General features: G+C 44.6%; 1 protein-coding gene across 1 annotated transcript; it reads left to right on the forward strand.

The window, feature by feature from the left end:
• Positions 1–619: 619 nt before the first annotated feature.
• pglyrp2 (peptidoglycan recognition protein 2) lies at positions 620–21,721 on the forward strand (the record flags this gene model as incomplete). The annotated part of the gene is made up of 5 exons (XM_084318389.1): positions 620–632; positions 15,625–16,491; positions 17,131–17,341; positions 17,765–18,062; positions 21,551–21,721. 5 exons carry the CDS (start codon positions 620–622, stop codon positions 21,719–21,721), a joined length of 1,560 nt encoding a protein of 519 aa, XP_084174515.1.
• Positions 21,722–23,835: the final 2,114 nt, after the last annotated feature.

Here is a 23,835-nt window from a genome sequence, read left to right on the forward strand (position 1 = left end):
GAATATGTGGTATGTACAATGATCAGTGCTTATTTCTTTTCTCATTGGGTCTTGTAGTCCATGCAGAGTAGGGTCTGACCCATGACTAATTGTAACAGAAAGTACATACCACAAAGCGCTTCGGGCAGTCCTTTGTGCCGGTGGCAATCAGGCTCCACAACCAGGCAGGGCCAGGACGGGCTAACTGCTGTGGACTGGAGGAGCTGGGTTGTGGACTGTAACCAATTAATTAAATTATTTAACATCATGATTGGACTTGTTTATTTTTCTTTTCACCACTTATAGCTCTATTTTAGCCATATTTTAGCTCTTTTTATCCCTATGTATTTGTCCATCTTGTTTTTAACACATACTAATAAGTGTATGTTATGTATTAACTGTTTTTAAATTGCTGTTATGCTGTAATGGACATCTGAATCTCCCCTCAGGGATAAATAAAGGTTTTCAATCAATATAGTGTTAGCCCTTGTTTAACCTTTGTCTGTTTTCTACAGGGTATATGGATGAAGACGTCATCAACAAGGCCATCGAAGACACCACTGTGGGGATTTATGAGTGACCCCAGTGGAATGGGTTTTATTGTGGTGGACAATAAGGGAATTCCACGTCTTAAATGTACATGGGCAGTGCAGGTACGTACGTGGAAAGGGAGAACTACTTCCAAATCGTGGATGTCTTAACCTGTAGTTATGCAAAAGCTTGAACCTATTTGATACAGTTTCTGTGCACCCCTTACATCTCCACATTCCCAGCACCTAACCCTGTAACATAAATAGAATATGTTGTGAAGGATCAGATTAAACCGAATATATATATTTATTTATGGATATATATTTAATAGTATTTGTATATCGTTTGATATCCCTTGTATATTCCTTGTACATATACACTGAATATCCCTTTAGTCTACTAACAGCCCATAATAGTTTCATTCTCTCATTGGACAAGAACTTGGCGCCAGCAGCCAAGCCCCTTGGTTCAAGTTCAATCGTGCCGACGAACATGTCGTTACTAGCCCGGTTCCGCGTAGGAATACGTCTGGCGAAATACGAATGGTACTATTTGTTCACAGCGCATATATATATGGCGCAAGTAAAGTAGAACTTTCTTTTAGTCCCTTAGCCCTTAGTTCTTTACCCTCCAACCTAGTGGCAAGACGTTAAGCCTCACCCACGATACACGTGTGGTGCAGTATGGTCAACTTGGCCTCAGAATGGCATTGAGACATCGTGTGGATTAATAGTTGAATTGTCATAGTTTGGCACTATAACGTCGAGTGGGACGTATTTCTATTAAGTTAATAATAGTCTATTATGTATGGTGCATCGTTCGGTTAGAGTTATACAGTGAGTAGTACCCCCATCGTTTCCTCGCGTTATCTAGAGTCTTAACCAGGCTGGGCAGACCACGTGTGGTGCTTTCATCCGAGGAGTTCTGGGCTAGGACGAGTGGACCTGCACATTGGATTACCTTACCCGGACGACGGCGAGCCCTACACGGCTTGGATTATCTACTTGCTTTGGGTGCTTTGATTTATGCCATGGATAACAGCCAACACTGGTGAGTGTTGGAACTACCCCCCGAGAGGAGTCCAGGTGAGACGGCGCTCTACCCCGAGTGAGGTCGCCTCACGTCTCTTCGTTGTGGACCGGCAGCTACCGTCTACAAGAGGGCCCAACTGTATTCATCTGTGGACCAAGGTTCTGTGGGCACCGTGTTCAGCACTCTGAATTCTCCCAAGAAATCGTTGGCCAGATGGGATATCGCCGGCGGCTCTCCTAACCCCCCCCCCCCCTACTGACTTACAACCAGCAGGACCCCCCTTTAGTATATCCAGCTATAATCATTAAGTACCATCGCTATAGTTCCCTAAAGAACCAGGTTGTATACTTGCTTCCTGCGTAACCAGAGATTGGACATTCAATGTTGATTTGCCTACGAATACTCATTTGCCTTACAAGTGCATTCAAATCATAAATGTCATTAAGTGAACGTTGTATATACCCTTTGCTATATATTAAATATTCGACTTATACATTTGTGTGGACTTGGTTTCATGGTGGGAAAGTGTTCATCATATCTATATCATGTACTGTGTGGCCAGTAGTTAAAGTACATAAAGCGGTAGTGGTTTAATGATACCATACTTATCAATACAGTCAGGGAATTGTACCCCTCAGTTACAATTGGTCCTTCGAGCCGGAGGGTAACTAGTGTAATATTAATATAGTGTTATTAATATTGAAATGGCCTATGATGAACACTCCACGAAACGGTCCTCCTAACGTAGAACGCCCGCGGCGCAGACGACAGACACCTCAGTACTTAGAGGATTACGCTGTCAGTCAACTACCTAGCCTTCTACAGACGGTAAACGCGGTAAAAGTAGAAAGTAAAATTATGTCTGACCTTAACGACCAGGTTACCCCGACCACAGAGGCCCTAGTGGGTTCTAATGTAACTGACCAAGCTCACGGTGGGGACCAGGAGGGAGCTGACATGCCTTTACCCCCCGCCAATACCGAAGAAGTAGTCCCCGACCAGCCCCGGGAGGAAGACAACCCTACAGAGAGAGAACTCTGCACGGAACAAGATGAGGAGAGCGCCGAGGAGATAGAGCTCCAGGACTCCCCAACGAGTACAGCCAGGAGCGGCTCACCTCTACAACCGTCTTCCCCCAGCGAAGCGGAGAGGATGCTATCACAGGCGTTCCTCGTCAGCCTGACAGCCTCTACCGAACGCGATCGACTCCAGGGTGAACGCGATCGACTTCAGGGTGAACGCGATCGACTCCAGACGCAGCAACGGAGCGAAGAAGAGCGCATACGCCTGGAGATGAGACGCCTTCAGACGGAAGAGAATATGGCAAGAGACCGAGCAGACACCCAGCGCGCCGCTGACGGTGCCCAAAGAGAGGCAGAGCGCGACCTCGCTCTCATCCAGCGCGAAACCGAGCGCGACAGACTACAGGGCGAGCGCGACAGACTACAAGCGCAGCTAATGGAGCAGCTAATCACCAAGGCAACACCCTCTCCCTCCGCCAGGGGTTCAAGGAACTCGTCAAGACAACAGTCAAGGGCAGCATCCCCTAACCGAGCAAGCGACCCTGAACTTGACCAACAGACCAAGCCTATACCCCCCGCAGACCCCCTTCCCCGACCGGTCCAAGCGAGACCCAGCTACAAGGAAGGAGCGGCATACACTGCGGAGAAGCTAAATAAACGACTACAGGATCTAGAGGACCTGATAGAAGAAGAAGAGGGAGAGGAGGAGAACCAAGCCCGACGACAGCACAGTACTCCACCGGACCAGGAGGTCCAGTACAGCCCAGGCTATACCCCCGCGGCGCTGCGCTACAGACCCCCGACTCTATTCACGGGTGAGCATGACGCACGACCAGCCCCGAGGAATAGCACCTGGACCAGCGGGCCATGGTACCCTGCCGGTACCAGCCCACAGAGAGGCGCAAGAGGAGACTCGCCTAGGAGGCCTCTCCCCCAACGCTCGCCGATGTATCAGCCATCCACGGCGTCATACATTGGCACACCGACGTTTCCAGACTTCACCTATGAGAATCGAGCACAGTACACGGAGCTCCGGATGTGCTTAGAGACAATGATGGTGGATGTCGCTGATGAACGCCACAAGTATGCAATATTACTGAAGCACCTGAAAGTACCCCGAGCGCACAATATAGCGCTAGCCTATGCCACCTCTACGACCCCATACACCGCGGCTCTAGCAGCGCTGGACCAGAGATATGGACGTATATGGGATTACGTAATCCAAGAGATAAGGCATATTGACCGCCTACCCCCAGCAACAGACAATCGCTCATTAGACGACCTGTCTATAAAAGTGCAGTCCCTGGTAGGGATGCTGGGAGCGCAACGAGAAAGGGTATGCACGAGCTATACGCCAACTCTAACGTCGAGAGGATTTTAGAGAAGCTGCCACCCGCCAGACAAGAGCGCTTCAGGCGGCAGAGAGACCACCGTGATCCTAACGGTCCCGAACCATCCCTCCTCGATCTAGCCGACTTCCTGGCGAGAGAAGTCAGCAGCCTACGACTGGATACGTTCGTGCGGAGCACACCAAGCTCCAGAGAGGGACCCAGGAGAATAAACGATGGAAGAAGATCGGTGACTGTCATGCACCAATCAGAATCAGTACCGAGCAGTAAGAACCACAGTACCCCCTCGAGAAAAGAGAAGTGGAAGATGGTGTGCCCGTACTGCGAGAAGGAACACTGGCTGTCACAATGTGACCTGTTCACAAAGATGAATGCAGAAGAAGTGAGTCAATGGATAAAGTCCAACAGGCGCTGTTACCGATGTGCGCGCAGTCACATGGCAGCCGAGTGCCGCCTAAAGAAGAGGTGCAGTCGGTGTGACGGAGCCCACCTAGATGTCCTACACGACAGTAACAGAAGAAAGCCTGCACCTGCACCATCGAGCAGCACAAAGGCAAGTGTCATGTACATTGACCCCGCCAGCAGCAGCGGCGCCCAAGTGCTCTTAAAGGTAGTCCGTGTAACATTGAGCTACCAAGATAAAGTCATGGACACTTACGCCGTCCTTGATGACGGGTCAGAGAAGACCCTTCTGCTCGCGTCCGCTGCGGCCCAGCTGGGACTGCGGGGGAGCGAGAACCAAATGACGATTCGGACAATAAGAAGAGATTTAAAGACGATAAAAGGCGAGAATGTCTCCTTCACCATCGCAGCAAGCGGGCAGCCAGAGCGACGGTATAGGATTACAAATGCTTTCACCAGCCAAGAAATAGGACTATCACAGTACACCTACCCCATCGCCAAACTGATGGATAAATATGTGCACCTGCGTCAACTACCTATCCCGCTCATAGACGGCGCCACCCCGACCCTGCTGATAGGTTCCGACCATGCAGACCTCATAGTCCCGATAGACCGGGTCCATACAGGACCCAGAGGCTGTCCTGCAGCAGTCGAGACCCGCCTAGGATGGACATTACAAGGCCCCCTCGCTAAATCTCTCAACCGAACAGCAGCCACTAGCTGCCTCCACTCCAGAGTGACAGAAGAAGACACCACTCTCCTGCAGCATGTCGAGAGGCTATGGACACTAGAGACAATGCCCTTTAAGAACGAAAAGAAAGACATTCATTCTAAAGAAGACATTTACGCCATAAACCTCCTCGAGCAAGGGACAAAGAGAGTCACAGTCGGCGGAGTGATGAGATACGCAACTCCACTCCTGAGGCGAGAGGGAATGCCCACCTTTCACGCAAAGAAAGACGCTACGGAGCGGTATCTATTGAACACAGAGCGGCGCCTAGCCAAAGACCCCGCTCAAGAGAGTGTGTACCGCGCTGAGATTGAGAAGCTAATCACAGCGAGACACGTAATGAAGATTGACATTAAAGAGGCCGATCAGACGACCGAATCATGGTACGTGCCGCACCACAAGGTCCACCACAACGGCAAGGATCGCATTGTGTTTAACTGCAGCTACCAGATCGGATCCCAGAATCTGAATAAAGAGCTCTTGCCCGGCCCCACACTCGGCCCCTCTCTACTAGGCGTGCTACTACGCTTCCGCCAGGACAAGGTGGCTATCAGCGGGGATATCAAAGGGATGTTCCTGCAGGTGAGACTAGTGGAGGAGGATAAGCCCCTGCTGCGGTTCCTATGGAGAGAGAGGATCGGAGATGAGCACCCAGCCATCTACCAGTGGGAAGTCCTCCCCTTCGGAACCACATGCAGCCCGTGCTGTGCTACATTTGCACTACAGAAACACGTCGCAGAGGACCCAGCAGCAGATGAAGAGGTCCGACACAGTGTGAAGAACAGTTTCTACGTGGACAACTGTTTACAAAGCGTTTCGACTCAGGAAGAAGCCGAGGCTCTCCTACTCAAGCTACGCGCCTCTCTGATCAAAGGCGGCTTTGATCTCAGGCAGTGGGCCAGCAGCGACCCGCACGTATTGCGCAGCCTCTCTCCCGCGGACAAGGCTGCCAGCAGCGAGACCTGGATGGCGACAATCCCAGGAGAAGCCCAAGAAATGACACTAGGACTAGTCTGGCGCTTCAAAACAGACTCGCTCCACTATAGACACAAACCCCTGACCACGGAGCAGGGAAGGTCGACGGCGATACCGACCACCAGACGGAGTGTGTACAGAACACTCGCCAGACAATATGACCCGTTGGGATGTATTCTACCTTACACCACCAGGGCAAAGATGATTGTACGAGCACTATGGGACAAGGACCAGGGCTGGGACGACCCAATACCCGCACCCCTTGCCTCCACATGGAGAGAGTGGGAGACAGAACTCCGCTCACTCCCAGGCGTCAATATACGCCGCAGCTACTTCCCACCCACAGTGAGGCCAGAGACATGCAAGATGGATCTACACGTCTTCAGCGACGCCTCCGAAGTAGCCTATGGATCAGTGGCCTACTTGCGTGCCCAAGAGAAGGGAGGAGAGATACACACCGCCTTCATCCTGGCTCGCTCAAGAATAGCCCCACGAAAGCAACAATCTATCCCGCGTCTAGAGCTCTGCGCAGCCCTAGCAGGAGCGCATCTAGCCACGTTAATCCAACGTGAACTCACCATTCCGGTGCACAGAACAATCTTGTGGTCAGATTCCACGACAGTACTCACATGGATCAAGTCTGATTCATGCAGATACAAGGTCTTCGTGGGAGTCAGAGTCACAGAGATTCAAGAGTTAACAGAAGCAGCGAGCTGGCGGTATGTGGACACCAAACACAACCCAGCTGACGTCATCACCCGGGGAATGTCCCTAGATGACCTCACCCGTCACAACATCTACAGTGACGGACCAGAGTTCCTCAAGCTCCCGGAAGGAGAGTGGCCTACGCCCACCCCACGGGAGGCGAGTAAAGAGGAGGCTGAGAACAAGAAACATATGTTCTGTGGACTGAGCACAGTCGCCTCCACAGACCCCAACATAGATGATTGCCTCACCCTACAGAGTGCGCAACTAAAGACATTTCTGTGGCACCACCCAGAGATTCAGCCCACTGCCGACATTTCAGCAGCTGACTACGAAGAAGCAGGACTTCTTCTACTACAACGAGCCCAGAGAGACTCGTTCCCCGACGAGCTAGACTGTCTACAGGGAGGAAAGCCCGTCCCATCAGACAGCAGATTGCTCCACCTGGCACCCGAGAGCGACGCCCATAATCTCATCAGAGTGGGTGGTCGTCTGCGGAGGGCCCCCAATCTACCGGATGACGTTAAGTACCCGATAGTCTTGAACAGCCGACACAAGGTCACAGAGCTGATCATAAAGAAATACGACGAGGATGTACACCACGCAGGAGCAGAGAGAGTCTTCGCGGAGATCAGACGTCGCTATTGGATACTTCAAGGAAGAGAAGCAGTGCGACGCTTCCAGCGAACCTGTCTAGACTGCCGAAAGTGGCGCGCGCAGCCCAGCATACCCCGGATGGCTGACCTACCTCCCTGTCGCCTCCGACTCGGCGACAAGCCATTCCACTCCACAGGCATGGACTGTTTTGGCCCGTTGTATATAAAGAAAGGAAGAGGAACCGAGAAGCGGTGGGGTATTGTATTCAAATGCATGACCACCAGAGCGATACATATCGAACTCCTTCCAACCATGAGCACAGACTCATTCCTTATGGCCTTCCGAAGATTCACATCACGGAAAGGAAAACCGTCTACATTGTTGTCTGATCACGGGACAAACTTCAAAGGCGGAGAAAGAGAGCTGAGAGAGAGCTTCCAAGCTATGGGCCCAGAACTTAAGACCCACCTCGCTCCATCCCAGATTGACTTCCAGTTTAATCCCCCGAACGCACCCCACTTCGGTGGAACCTGGGAACGAGAAGTACGTTCTATAAAGACAGCCCTGTACGCCGTGCTTGGGGCCCAGACTGTAGCGGAAGAAGTCCTAATGACAGTCCTCACGGAGATCGAGGGAGTATTGAACTCCAAGCCCCTCGGCTACGTCTCCAGTGATATAGCAGATGTCGACCCAGTCACCCCCAACACACTCTTGATGGGGCGGCTGGACCCCGCGCTACCCCAGACAATGTACAGGCCTGAAGAAGCGAACGGCCGAAGAATGTGGAGGTACAGTCAAGTACTAGCTGACAAGTTTTGGAACAGCTTTCTACTCCACTACCTACCGTCTCTACAGACCCGCCAGAAGTGGGTAAAAGAGAGAGACAATTTGACAGAAGGAACAGTCGTCATGATTATCGACCAGTCACTACCCAGAGCTATGTGGCCGGCTGGCCGCGTAAGCAAAGTGATCACCGGTGCCGATGGCAAGGTCCGAGCAGCTGAGGTGCTCGTCCAAGGGCGAACTTACACACGACCCGTGGCGAGGCTAATAGAACTGCCCAGACTCCCAGACACTATCGATGACGACCATGACCCCACGACTTTGTGAGTTGACTGACCCTTACAGCGGACCTTGAGTGGTAGACAGTGCGGTTAATCTGTCTCTGCTTAGCTAATTAGGTGGGACTAATTAGGGGGCGGCTGTTGTGAAGGATCAGATTAAACCGAATATATATATTTATTTATGGATATATATTTAATAGTATTTGTATATCGTTTGATATCCCTTGTATATTCCTTGTACATATACACTGAATATCCCTTTAGTCTACTAACAGCCCATAATAGTTTCATTCTCTCATTGGACAAGAACTTGGCGCCAGCAGCCAAGCCCCTTGGTTCAAGTTCAATCGTGCCGACGAACATGTCGTTACTAGCCCGGTTCCGCGTAGGAATACGTCTGGCGAAATACGAATGGTACTATTTGTTCACAGCGCATATATATATGGCGCAAGTAAAGTAGAACTTTCTTTTAGTCCCTTAGCCCTTAGTTCTTTACCCTCCAACCTAGTGGCAAGACGTTAAGCCTCACCCACGATACACGTGTGGTGCAGTATGGTCAACTTGGCCTCAGAATGGCATTGAGACATCGTGTGGATTAATAGTTGAATTGTCATAGTTTGGCACTATACCGTCGAGTGGGACGTATTTCTATTAAGTTAATAATAGTCTATTATGTATGGTGCATCGTTCGGTTAGAGTTATACAGTGAGTAGTAGCCCCATCGTTTCCTCGCGTTATCTAGAGTCTTAACCAGGCTGGGCAGACCACGTGTGGTGCTTTCATCCGAGGAGTTCTGGGCTAGGACGAGTGGACCTGCACATTGGATTACCTTACCCGGACGACGGCGAGCCCTACACGGCTTGGATTATCTACTTGCTTTGGGTGCTTTGATTTATGCCATGGATAACAGCCAACACTGGTGAGTGTTGGAACTACCCCCCGAGAGGAGTCCAGGTGAGACGGCGCTCTACCCCGAGTGAGGTCGCCTCACGTCTCTTCGTTGTGGACCGGCAGCTACCGTCTACAAGAGGGCCCAACTGTATTCATCTGTGGACCAAGGTTCTGTGGGCACCGTGTTCAGCACTCTGAATTCTCCCAAGAAATCGTTGGCCAGATGGGATATCGCCGGCGGCTCTCCTAACCCCCCCCCCCCCTACTGACTTACAACCAGCAGGACCCCCCTTTAGTATATCCAGCTATAATCATTAAGTACCATCGCTATAGTTCCCTAAAGAACCAGGTTGTATACTTGCTTCCTGCGTAACCAGAGATTGGACATTCAATGTTGATTTGCCTACGAATACTCATTTGCCTTACAAGTGCATTCAAATCATAAATGTCATTAAGTGAACGTTGTATATACCCTTTGCTATATATTAAATATTCGACTTATACATTTGTGTGGACTTGGTTTCATGGTGGGAAAGTGTTCATTTATATCTATATCATGTACTGTGTGGCCAGTAGTTAAAGTACATAAAGCGGTAGTGGTTTAATGATACCATACTTATCAATACAGTCAGGGAATTGTACCCCTCAGTTACAGAATAGAATAGAAATACTTTAATCATCCCGAGGGAAATTTGGCACTACAAATTGCTCACAGTAAACATTTAGGTAGACAAAACAAATCACAAATAAGAAAAAAAAATTGCCTAAGAATAAAGAATAAAATAAAATACGTCTGGGATTCACATTTCCTATGTAATGTATGTACATGCTAATATAAATACAGTAACAAATAGATATCTACATTAAGTGTATTGTAAGTGTAATATTGACAATGTTGTTTTAAAAGTAAAAGTCCAGGAAGATGGTAACCGTCACTCTGTGCTCAGTGATGCAGTGAGGCACAGTGATGCATTATAGTCTGATCACTGTGCATCACTGAGCACAGAGTGACAAATCAACTCCATTAGTTATATTATTAAAGCTCTGATCTATAATTATAATAAAAAGATCTACTGCACTAACGATTCAAAACATTATGGAAATGTACTAGTGCTATAAATTCATAGTTAATGGATATATCTTTAAATACAAGGACAAACACTAACCAGCCAAATGTGTTTTAATGTGTTATGATGCTGTTAAAGAATGCCTTAATCTGTAGTGGTGCAAAAGCTTGGACCTACTTGATAGTTTCTGTTACATTCCCAGGCCAGCAGTATTTACCGGTATATGCTGTTGGTGCAGGGTTTACTTGTTGTATTTTGTATTTTTCTTCATCCATTACTTAATCTTACACCAGATGTGTATCAACAGTAGTTTTTTTTCCCTTATTTTCATTTGTTTGTGGTAACAGTTCACAGTATTTTGTATTTACCTTTTAAATCTACAGTGAGCATATGCACTTTATAGAGAACCACTGAAACATTATTCTACATGTCATGTTTTTGTTCCCAAAACTACATTGCGGAGCTTCAAACACGCCAAGACACATACACACAACATACACACACATTTGTATAACACCAAGACACATACATGCAACATACGCACACATTTTGATCACACCAAGACACATACACGCAAAATACACACACATTTCTATCACACTAACGTACCAGGAGTTCTTAAACAACTAAATTAAAAGAGAATTAAAACAAAACATACAACTGCCATCCATTTAAGGTCCCGAACAGTTTTAGAAACATTGACTATCTATTGACTATCTATTGACTATCTATTATTATATATTGACTACTATCCACTGCTGTTGTTTACCTGTTCAATAAAATGTTTAACATTTTTGGTACAGAACTTGACTCTTTGCCTTTTTTGTCAATGCAAAAACATGTAAGATTTTGTGCACTCGAACAAATCAAGTTAGATTTACATTGAGAAATCAAGTTGTGTTAACTTGAACAAATCAAGTTAGATTTACATTAAGAAATCAAGTTGGAGTTAGTGTTGAAAATCAAGTACCCTGAACATCATTAAAGTACGTTAACATTACACAATTAAATTGTGTTTACTGTAACGACAAATATGTTGAATCAACATGTTTATTTTAAGTAATCTTAATGTGAATGAAATATGTTGGGTTCACAAGCAATAAGTAAGTGAGGAGAACGAGGAAAAGTATGTCAGTTGGACATATTCTGATCATGTGGAACCAATGTACACATTAAAATCAAGTAAATCCAACAAACTTTTTTTTTCAGTGATGAAGTTATGAATACTTATTTCTGTCCCCTTCAGCTAATATACTTCCTGTTTTGCGTGTATACGTCACGTGACATGTTTACTTTAGAGAGGCTAATCTTCAGAAGTCATTGTACAGAGAGGGATGCAAATAGTTTTTAATTCATATAACAGTGCAGGCAAGACTGTTCTGTGAAATATCTAGCTGCAACCTCTTTCCATGTTAATAGTTGATAAGAGCTGCTAAACATTAACAATAGCCTACTACATCTTTCCGAGAACTGCTGTTGATGTGGGAGAGAAGGACATGACTGAATACAAACTAAAATAGTCATTGCAACTAAGGGCCAATCAATATTTGGAATGACCAGCGTTCAAAGAGTATACCCTTCCTTTCCTATTGGGACACTGCAAAGTCTACACAGCTAATCCGTGAAGTTATTGTGAAAAGACTATATTCAGCACAAGTTTTGGTGAAAGCCAGAATATCAAGGATTCTTTTGGCCACATTCCTGGCTCTAGTCAAGTAAGAGTACTTTGGTTTATGACGACAGGATTAAAAGAAAACCTTTTTTTTAGGCTGTCTATTCTGATAGTTTCCAGAGAGCATTTATATCGTGGGGCTCAACATGACTTGGGGTGGACTATGGTTATTTCTTTTGGCTGGATCATACAGTGCCAACAGCAACGTTGCAGGTAAATTCAGTGCGGGTAACTTCAGTTCATTCAACATACAAACGGTAAAATAATATAATTTCTTAGCTGTTTTAACCCTTTCACTGCCACACTACCAAATTGTTAACCCTTTCACTGTGACAATATAGAAGGGTAACACTTTTCACTGCCGCACGACAAAGGGTTAACCCTTTCACAACCACACTACAGAAGGTTAGTGTGGTAGTGAAAGGGTTAACGTGAAAGAAAAGGGATGCACGTGATACGTTTATTCATGTAATAATATATCTATTAACCTTATACTGTACAAGTTTAGTTATTTGTAGCCAAGGTATTCTGTGTGGTACATGACATGAGCCCCCAGTGATTTTCCTACTTTGCCCACTTGCTATTGACGTTGAATAGCCCTGCTTTACTGCTTCCACTGTCCATTTAATGGTGTCATTGAAATCAATTCCAGACAGCAGTCAGTCCATACAAAATGATAGGAAAGCTATGGTTTCAAGGCTTGACACAGAAGTGCAAAAGGTTTGTAATGGCAATTTATTATATGTTCACATCATTTGTACAGCTTATTGGACATGTTCATAGCTCTGTTTAGCCTCTTTCGTGACTGTGATGCACCAAGTGAATCCACAGTCACTTCCTAGTCCATAGCCAACCAACCTAGATTTACCATGAAGGACTGGTTCTGCCCGAACCGTTCGTTATACAAGAATCACAGAGACATTTCAAAGGTACTCACAGTTGCACGAGGGTTTCGGACAGAGATACGTGATGGTTTGAAACCTCGGTGTTGCTAATAAATATTTTAAATAATTTTTATAAACGTTTAAACATCACAGAGGCAGCGTTAGCTTCTTCTCTTATTCTGCATTTGTGACATGCCTGGTGCGCCCAGCATGCAACGCTGCCTCTGTGATGTTTACACGTTTATATATTCCTTTTTAAATGTTTATTAGCAACGCCGAGCTTTCAAACCATCACGTATCTCTGTCCGAAACCCTTGTGCAACTGTGAGTACCTTTGAAAATTCTCTGTGATACGTGTATAACGAACGGTTCGGGCAGAACCAGTCCTTCATGGTACATCTAGGTTGGTTGGCTATGGGCTAGGAAGTGACTGTGGATTCACTCTGTGCATCACAGTCACGAAAGGGGCTAAGCTCTGTTATAAATACATATTTCTCTGTACAAAGCTTTAACTAGTCAAGACACTATAGGCGACAGTCTGACGGTGTTCTTAAAACAACTTAAAGGTCAGGACAGCTTGACTTAGATATGAGATGTCCAAGTAAATCATATCTTGTTCTTTTTCTTGTTGTCTTCTATCAATCTTGTGACAGATACGACAAAACCCATAATCTCATCTTTGTTTACCTTTCTTGTCATATCTGTTATTCATTTGCTATCTCTTGTCGTCATGTCAAACTATGTATTTATTGTAAGTCTGACCAGAGTTCTTTCTCACTTTCTGGTCAGACGCTTGTGTTTAGACTTGTCTCTGATTGTAAACTGAGGATACTTTTCTGTGGCCACAGAAATAAACTATGTTCTTTTTTATACAATTTGACTCATCTGAATTTCTACAGTTCACTGTCTTGGCTCATTTAAAATATTCCACAACAGGTTACAACCAATCACAGCACTTAAAAAGACGTAACAGACCAGATTTGCAGGCAGCCTCTTGCGGGCCATAGAACATTTCAAAAGGGCCATATCTGCATTGTTTGTTCCAACAACCATCATCCTTTGATCCAAGAATATTCACTGGTTCTGCATCATGCCCACTGAATCTGACCCACATTGATTTCATGTCTGTGTTGGACCTGTGTTAATAATAATGACATGCAGGATGGGCCATAGCTTGACTGTATTTTATTTAATATTTTTTATCAAATATTTTTTTCTTCTTTTTTTTCACATGAAAACAAGACAAAACACAATACAGTAATAATAATAATAATAATAATAATAATAATAATAATAATAATAATAATAATAATAATAATAATAATAATAATAATAATAATAATAATAATAATAAACAAGACTTCACAGGACACTAACAGCAACAATAATAATAACTAATAGAAATAATAAAAATGATAAAAAAAGTAAATATAAAAATAAAATAAAATTACCAGTTAAAATTAAGCAGGACAACCCAAAAGACAAGACATTTCTATAATGCTCTTTACTGTAATGCTCTTCAATACTCTCCACTGTAATGCTCTCCACTGTAATGCTCTCCACTGTAATGTTCTTCACTGTAATGCTCTCCACTGTAATCCTCTTCACTGTAATGCTCTCCACTGTAATGATCTTCACTGTAATACTCTCCACTGTAATGCTCTCCACTGTAATGCTCTCCACTGTAATGTTCTTCACTGTAATGCTCTCCACTGTAATGCTCTTCACTGTAATGCTCTCCACTGTAATGTTCTTCACTGTAATGCTCTTCACTGTAATGCTCTCCACTGTAATGCTCTCCACTGTAATGTTCTTCACTGTAATGCTCTCCACTGTAATGCTCTCCACTGTAATGTTCTTCACTGTAATGCTCTCCACTGTAATGATCTTCACTGTAATGCTCTCCACTGTAATGATCTTCACTGTAATACTCTCCACTGTAATGCTCTTCACTGTAATGCTCTCCACTGTAATGCTCTTCACTGTAATGCTCTTCACTGTAACACTCTTCACTGTAATGTTCTTCACTGTAATACTCTTCACTGTAATGTTCTTCACTGTAATGCTCTTCACTGTAATACTCTTCACTGTAATGTTCTTCACTGTAATACTCTTCACTGTAATGTTCTTCACTGTAATGCTCTTCACTGTAATACTCTTCACTGTAATACTCTTCACTGTAATACTCTTCACTGTAATGCTCTTCACTGTAATGCTCTTCACTGTAATGTTCTTCACTGTAATGTTCTTCACTGTAATGCTCTTCACTGTAATACTCTTCACTGTAATGTTCTTCACTGTAATGCTCTTCACTGTAATACTCTTCACTGTAATACTCTTCACTGTAATGTTCTTCACTGTAATGCTCTTCACTGTAATGCTCTTCACTGTAATGTTCTTCACTGTAATGTTCTTCACTGTAATGCTCTTCACTGTAATGTTCTTCACTGTAATGCTCTTCACTGTAATGTTCTTCACTGTAATGCTCTTCACTGTAATGTTCTTCACTGTAATGCTCTTCACTGTAATACTCTTCACTGTAATGCTCTTCACTGTAATGCTCTTCACTGTAAAGCTCTTCACTGTAATGTTCTTCACTGTAATGCTCTTCACTGTAATGTTCTTCACTGTAATGCTCTTCACTGTAATGCTCTCCACTGTAATGCTCTCCACTGTAATGGTATTTTCTGTGTATTTCTCTGTTTCATTTGCTCTTGGTATCAGGGGTCTACCTGCGGAGCATGGACAGTTTCATCAGTGCCGTGCAGCAGGTCGAGAACTCCAACCCCGGCCTGTGTCCTCTGACTCTGGTCAGGGCCCTTCGGAGAACCGCGGGCCACGACGATCCACTGACCATCCATTTCCTGGGTGCCTCCAACAACCTCAGTGCCCCGGAGACCTTAGAGGCCACCATCTTGAATGGCTCCTCCTTCAGCTTCTTCGACAAAGCCATCCATCACGTTGTGACGAACCACGGAGAGGAACGAGGGGTGGTTCTCACCCCAGACGGCACCACGGTAGCCCTGGCACCCCTGCTACTGGGCATCGAGGCTGGACTGAAAGCCAAGATAGAGGGAGCCCCAGCTGTGGGGATATTTCCCCTCACATTGGCCAGAAGTTTGGGCTTGTCCTTCCTCAGTCTCCAGGACTTTCCACCCTCTCATCGTCTGGGGCCAGACGGTTGCTGGGACAATGTGGTCCACCCGAAGGTTTTCAAGCTCACTCATTTACCCACTCTGGCCACCGGCGCCCTCATGAACGGGGGCATGGATGGAGCCATACTGGGGACGGACCTCAGCGATCTAGCCTCCTTCGAACTACCTCAGAACCTCAGTGAGATTTTGAAGCGTTACTATAGCTATGCTCTCCGCGAGGGTCAGGGGCTGGACGATATTCCAGTGTCCAACCACATCAGCCCGAGGCGAAGGGAGATCTCTCAGGCAATTCTGGAACCCCTCGATCCTCCGAGGCAAGTGATGGAGACACTTACACTGGTGTGGAAGCTGGAGAGGACGGAATGGATTGGCCTGGACACTGGGGTGGAGAAAGCAGTGATAGATGGAGTGCGGGAATTTGTCCATAAATACTGGGGCGAGTTGATCTCACTCAAATCGATCTCACTCAAATCGATCTCACTCAAATCGATCTCACTCAAATCGATCTCACTCAAATCGATCTCACTCAAATCGATCTCCCTCAAATCTCACGCACTGTCAACACGGGGGGAGGGTGCCTGTACAAAACTACACACTGTCTCTATTAGGGGTACATTCATTTGACAGTTATGTTTGTTCTTCTGGTTAAATTATTTATTTGATTTATTTAACCTTTATTTACCCAGGCAAGCAAATTAAGAACGCATTCTTATATACAAAAGCAGCCTGATCAAAAAGCAAAGGCCTTTTGAGGGGAGGGGGGGGGGAGGGGCAGTGAAAGAGCTGTAACAAAAACAAGGTTATGTACATGCATACAAATAAATAAAATACAAAATTACAGTAACAATAGTATACTTACACATAAAATCTAGAGTGCAGAGAGGCCTATGACAATTCAAATTAATGATAATTATATTAAATATTTTTTGTCATTAAGAAATTCAAAGTTGTCCAGTAGTCTGGTCTGGTGTGAATACATAATACACATCTATCACTTGAAGGGGCATTTAGGACCTCAACAATAGGAATCAGGTAAGAAGAAAAAATGAGCGTTCATCTTCTCTCCTCTCTTCAGACTGCCCTCCCATCATCCCTCGGTGTCAGTGGGGTGCAGAACCCCATCGAGGCACACCCATCCCACTGTCCCTGCCCCTCCCCTTCCTGTACGTACACCACACCCACGAGCCGTCCTTGCCCTGTCTGTCCTTCTCACAGTGTTCCAGAGACATGAGGGCCATGCAGCGATTCCACCAGGACGACCGCGGCTGGAGCGATATTGGATACAGGTAGCCAGGTGCTAAAGCTGTAGGATGGAGTAGAGCACTGCAGTCCACGTGGGGCACCCTTCTCTAGGATACCATTTACACAGCAGGTTAATTTAATAAATAATGTTACCATCAAGATATTGATGTCCATGTTGAGTTGACATTTCAATATTCACTACAATGCCACAGTAGGTAATGTATATCACTGTACACATGTCCATTCAGCAGTAGACATACAGTCTACACATAATGTTAATGAATCATAAAGTGTATCATAAGAAGATATTCTCTATAATATTTCTAAAAATAAAATGTCTAAAAACAGTTTAATAACTCAACAAATTGATAGCATGTTCACTGAGTAATTAGTTAGATGTTAAAATTACCTGACCATTTGCACCACTTTCAACCCTTAACTGTGTACTGCATTTTTTACGCCCTCAGCTTTGTGGTTGGCTCTGACGGGTACGTCTATGAAGGCAGAGGGTGGAACTACCTCGGCAGCCACACCAGAGGGCACAACTCCGTTGGATACGGCGTGTCCATCATCGGCAACTACACCTCCACCCTGCCGCCTCGTCACTCCATGGACCTGTTGCGCCGTCGACTGGTCCAGTGTGCAGTGAATGGAGGGAGGCTGGCTGCCAACTTCACCCTCCATGGGCACCGGCAGATGGTCAACTACACCTCCTGCCCTGGAGACGCCCTCTACTCGGAGATCGGTGGCTGGGATCACTTTAGGGTAACATCTAGGGCCTCACTGGTTGCACTGAATGACATTGATCGTTAACCCTTTCACTACCACACTACCAAATGGTTAACCCTTTCACTGCAACAATGCATACGGTTAACCCTTTCACTGCCACATAAAACTCTCTCCCAAATACACTGACAGCACCCAGGGGAATATTCAGGATACATTTTCTGTTTCAGAGCTGAGAACACTAATGTAGAGAATAAAGCTCATTTGGGTATACAAAATACTTTATACTTAATAGAGAGAGAGAGAGAGAGAGAGAGAGAGAGAGAGAGAGAGAGAGAGAGAGAGAGAGAGAGAGAGAGAGAGAGAGAGAGAGAGAGAGAGAGAGAGAGAGAGAGAGAGAGAGAGAGAGAGAGAATCAGGATAACTCAGTCTAATTTCTCCTCCTATGATTTTACAGGAAATTGGTTCTTCAAAAACAGAAGAATAAAAGATACGAGTGAAGTGGAATAAACATAATTATCGTTAATAATTTTGTCTTGTTGAATTGCTTTGAGTTCATCCAGTGACACACTGGAAGAAGATTCACACAATTACTGATACATGATTGTCCTGCAAGCCAAAGTTGTGTGGGCTGTTCTCAAACGATTTTCTTCTACATAATATATATATACATATGAAGCTTTCCCTATGAAAAAGGGGTGTTTGTATTATACAGTGTTAATGTGCACAAGTGCACAAAAAGTATGAAATCATAAATTATGATATTTTGAATCAAAACGGCAGGAACTCGTGTAACGGAACAATGCTTCCATCTAGTGGTGAACAAAGAGCAATACAAATGGTAACTGGGATTTAGAGCAACCTGGTCTATAGATACCATTTTTACGTAGAGTAATCATAAAAAAAATTAAAACTTTTAGAGCTTTTAGAAAGGTGTAAGAATAAAAGTATTGATTTCCCCCCCTCAAAAATATTACGTTTTTGGCGGGTCCAAAATGTATGTTGTTTACATGTTGCATGCATGTTTCCCCTCCCCTACTTCCCATTTCCCCATGTGGTGTATGGACCTGATTGGATAATGCCATGCTGGTGCTCTAGTGTGACATCTAGTGGCTGAATGTTATATATAGCACCTTTAAAAATACATACAAATATCTTTTGTAAATTAAAAATACCCCTTCAACAAATTATATCAAAATAAACTACAAAATATTGGAATGGAGGAATAGAGGAATGGATTTAATTCTAAATTGATTTATTTTTTTAAATGCTGAAAATACATAGTTGAGATGGTGATTTATGAATATCCATGAAAAAACAAAAGTATACCCATTATTAAAAAAATAAGAAATGGAAGAAGATATTTGTATGGGATATGCTGCATCACACATTTTTCTTGGTTTTGATTCCAGGTTTTGAAAGGTTGCATAATCTTTTTGCACACTTATGGTCAAACTACAAAAAAGCAGGCTTGTGTTACAAGTGAACAGGGTATTTCCTGTTTATTTATTTATTTATGTTAATAAGACTGTGTGAACTGCCATTTTGCCGCAGGTTGTGTGAAGGCCTTACCAAGAACATTAACATTGACTGTGATTGGGGCGCCCGAGTGGTGCACCGTGTACAGCATTATGGCGCAACACGGCCATCCCGGGTTCGACTCCCGGACCCAGTGACCTTTGCCGATGTAACGGAGGTACCGCAGTATATCCACAGTCACGGGTACAAGTAGTGATGTGGCTGTGGATGGTAAGCGGTACTGCAAGTAAACTCACTCCCCAGAGGCATCCAGACCCGGAAGCAAGAAGTGAATTCACTTCTTGCTTAGTGGTCTGTGATGCCGCCCGTCCGGGGTTCAACTCCCACTCAGGGCGATCCCTTAACAGGGGTCGAATTGACAAAAAACACAACGCAGACAAGATCACACCGGCTACACCGAATGTCTTCCCCCCGTCTATCTCCCATTCTCTCTCTCTCTCTCTCTCTCTCTCTCTCTCTCTCTCTCTCTCTCTCTCACCAGACTGCCCGGTAGCAAAAACCTACAAAAAACATAACTTTTCCAAACAGGACAAGTAACATAAAAATAAAAACATTGACTGTGATTGCATACACAGCTGAAACTGTGATTGGATTAATTTGCGAGAGGCTGTAGGCTTTGTGTGCAGTGGCCTGACTGCATAAATAATAAATTTTTTTTTTATTATTATATATTTTTTTTTAAATAATCTGGCGACCCCCCCCCCCCCCCCCCCCATGCAGTCAGGCCACTGAATTTAGAAGCAGGCCAGGGTTGCACGCCATACGCTTTCCGTATCCCTGCCGCACCAGGCCAGATTAAAATGGTAACTTTCGCTGTGTTTCACGATGTTTGCAGAGCTGGTTGTGTTCTGTATTATAGCTGTGGAGACAATGGTGTGGCTCATTTGGCAGACACTACTTGTAGTCCAACATGGACATTTTTTTTTGTTTCTACACACTGTAGTTTGTAGTTTATTACACGCTAAACATCGGCCATTTCCTAGATAATTCAGTCTTTTCCCATAGATCGCGAGATAAAACGCGTTATATGCAATAAGCCCAAACCGTTCTGGTTGATCCCATGAAACCCCAAATACTCACAAATCAAAGGTATATATTATACACATGTGCCTTTCGGGGGTAGTCTTACCCCGAAAATGCAATCGTTACAAAACGCTTGGTTTATGTCCGGCAAAGTAAGAAAGAAATCCAAAAAGAATAATTCCAATGATCCCATCGGCGATCGCGATTACTCGTTTATATGTAATTACATGTGTTACGGGACAGTATAGGTTTTGAGGCGAGCAGATCTGCTTGCGGTTGCTTTGCAAGAGCTCCTCCCCCTCTATCTGAGTTCAAAAGGTAGACGATACTGCCATCTGGTGAGATTCGATCGGCATTGTAATTCCAACGTATGTAGCTGTGCCACAGTGATTCAGAGAGCTCCGGCCGAGTGTGTAGAACGGGGATCAAAGGAAAAAGATCAAACGATCTAATAACGAGTATACTCGTTATTGGCAGTCAAGCGTTGGCGGCCAACAACGAGTATCGGCCTACTCGTGATTGGTGGCCAATGAGTTAAGTATAGTTTGGTCCTTTTCTACCACAGTTGTTATGTCCTTTACTTCCCTAAAGGTCCATTATGGTGCTGGTGTTAGTCATTCCTTTTTTTCCCCCGATCAAATCTTTTTATTCATTTTCTTTTTTCAAAACAAGACAAGACACAACACAATACAGTAATAATAATAATAATAATAATAATAATAATAATAATAATAATAATAATAATAATAATAATAATAATAATAATAAACAACAATAATAGACAGGACTTCACATGACAATAACAGTAGTAATAATAATAACAACACAAAATGATAATAAATTGGACTAACAAAATAATAAAAACAGAGTATAAATTAAATAAGTCGCCACTTAAATTCTAGGTAAAGGAATAGGAATTAACCCCTTACTGTATAGTGAACCTCCTGAGCCCCCTCCATCTCCAGATCCAGCAGCCACGGTTCTCTCAACCCGGAGGACCCACAGTCCGGCGCCCCCGCGAGCCAGAGCACCATGCCTCTTTGATGCCTCTACCCGCAGAGACCCCGAACCGCGCCCCCCCCCGGCCCGAGCCCACAACCACCAGATCCACAGCCAGAGGGGCCCGAAACATATAATTAAATATATAAGAAAAGACTAAATCAAATACATAAAACCAAAAAGAAAAATAACAGACATGAACACTCGCTCGTTTTCCCCCCCACCCACCCCCCCCCCCCCCCCAACCCCCCAGCTCACCCCAGGACCCCAATGTGAGTCATTCATATAATACCTTATTCGATACTCAAAAATTCCAAATTGATATGCGTTCCTTTAACTTTTCCACCGCAGCCAACCAGATTGCGATATTGGCTTCATTAACACCTATAACACGTGCAGTGGATATATCTAGATAAATTACATCAAGAAAGGTGAGAATCCATACCTTCGGACATAATTTATCTGGTTGTATCCAGCGTGAAGCAATACATTTTTTGGCAGCTGTAAGGCCGGCCAAAATGAGTCTCTTTACATGTACAGAGGTCGGCAATTGAGAAACATCATTCAACAATAATACAGAAGGCAAGGTCGGTATGGTCAAAGAGAAAATCTCTGATGGTGTTAGTCATTCCTGAACAGTCTGCATGTTTAGCCACTGTGGGCTCAGCTGGCGTTCTAAAATGTGTCATCAAAAGCTAAACACCCTCACCACCCACATGAAGTATCTTTTCTTCATTGAGGCAGTAGGAAGGACAAGAATTGGGGAGATGGAAGAGGGAGGGTTCAAGTGGGATTCATTCCTTCTCAGGGACGTGCACAGGACTTTAGAGGGGCAGGTGCTCAAAGACTGAAAAGGGCACTATACCTGTGTGTGTTAGAACCGAGCATGCGAAGTGTGCAAGCCCGATTTTTGGGGGCCCTTTTTGGGCGACTTAAAAGGCCCATACATCTCCATAAATGTTCAGGGGGGAGGGAATAAGTGCTTACCCTACAGACCCCAAGAAGTGCTGTATATTCTGTATTGTTTAATATAAATGCATTTTTTATTCCAATCCCAATTTGTATTTGAGATTCCCAAATCCCATCGGACTTGACTTCTTTGTGGCCCTCAGTGAGTGTAATACCAGCATTCAACTGTATGCGCCACAGCGGTTTCTATCATCATCATTATCACCACCCATGCTATGCATAAAATATATAGGTCCGCGGAGAGGCACGCTGAGGAGGCCGTGCAAACTGCAATGGAATACGGGGCATCTCTCTCTCTCTTTACCTAATATTTTGATTCTATCCTGACATTTTTCAGTTGTATTGGAAGGGCAATCTATATGCGCAACGGTAAAAAAAATTAAAATAATAATAATAATAATAATAATAATAATAATAATATATTTATTTTTAAAGGGCACTTTTTTATGAGGCTCAAAAGGGCAGGTGCTTGAGCACCCCTTGGGCTCTATGTGTGCATGTGCCTGTTCCTTCTAGACTAGCAGCAGCCCATGTGATTTCAGAGATGGGGGTCATACCCATTACATCGTCACTGCGGGTCATACCCAAGACCCAAGATATCATTCATGGGAATGCAAGCCAGAATTAATAATATTCCATAGCAGACATACTGTATTGGCTTCAAAACAACAGGTGATTGGTAATCCAATAGCAGGTGATTATCATTAAGTACTGGTGCCTTGGACTGGATTCTGTTAGATTTAATTTACTTTTAATTCATATTACTTATCCTGTCTTCCTTCAGGATAGGACTAATTTATGCAAATTACATGTCGTCAGCTTGTGACTGCAACTTGTTCCTGTTTGCGGACGACTCAGCCCTGCTGGTCTCTGACAAGAACAAGTTACAGGTGTAATATTCATGCTTTGAATATCTCATTTTACGACAGGCGCGCCAGGCGCACCCTGCTATTATGAATACCTGCACAAGGGGTCCTGACAGTCAGTTGGCTGCCAGCCATGGATGGAGTTACACTCATGATTACTTAATGCTTACCTTGAATAAACATCTTAATGCAATCTCCTCGTCCTGAAGATTATTCTCTTTAAATCGAATACGACATGGTGTCAGAAGCAGGATGAACATGGATATCAACGGAGTCCCGTCGCCACAGATGAATTGGGATTCTCTGGACTTACCGGGAGAATGGAAGAAGTTCAGGCAGCACGCGGAGCTAATGTTTTCGGGCCCACTCAAGAAGAAAGGAGAGGACGAGAAATGTAGCTACCTGCTACTGTGGAG

Source organism: Notolepis coatsorum, assembly GCF_963971535.1.
Source record: "Notolepis coatsorum genome assembly, chromosome: 7".
Taxonomy (NCBI): Eukaryota; Metazoa; Chordata; class Actinopteri; order Aulopiformes; family Paralepididae; genus Notolepis; species Notolepis coatsorum.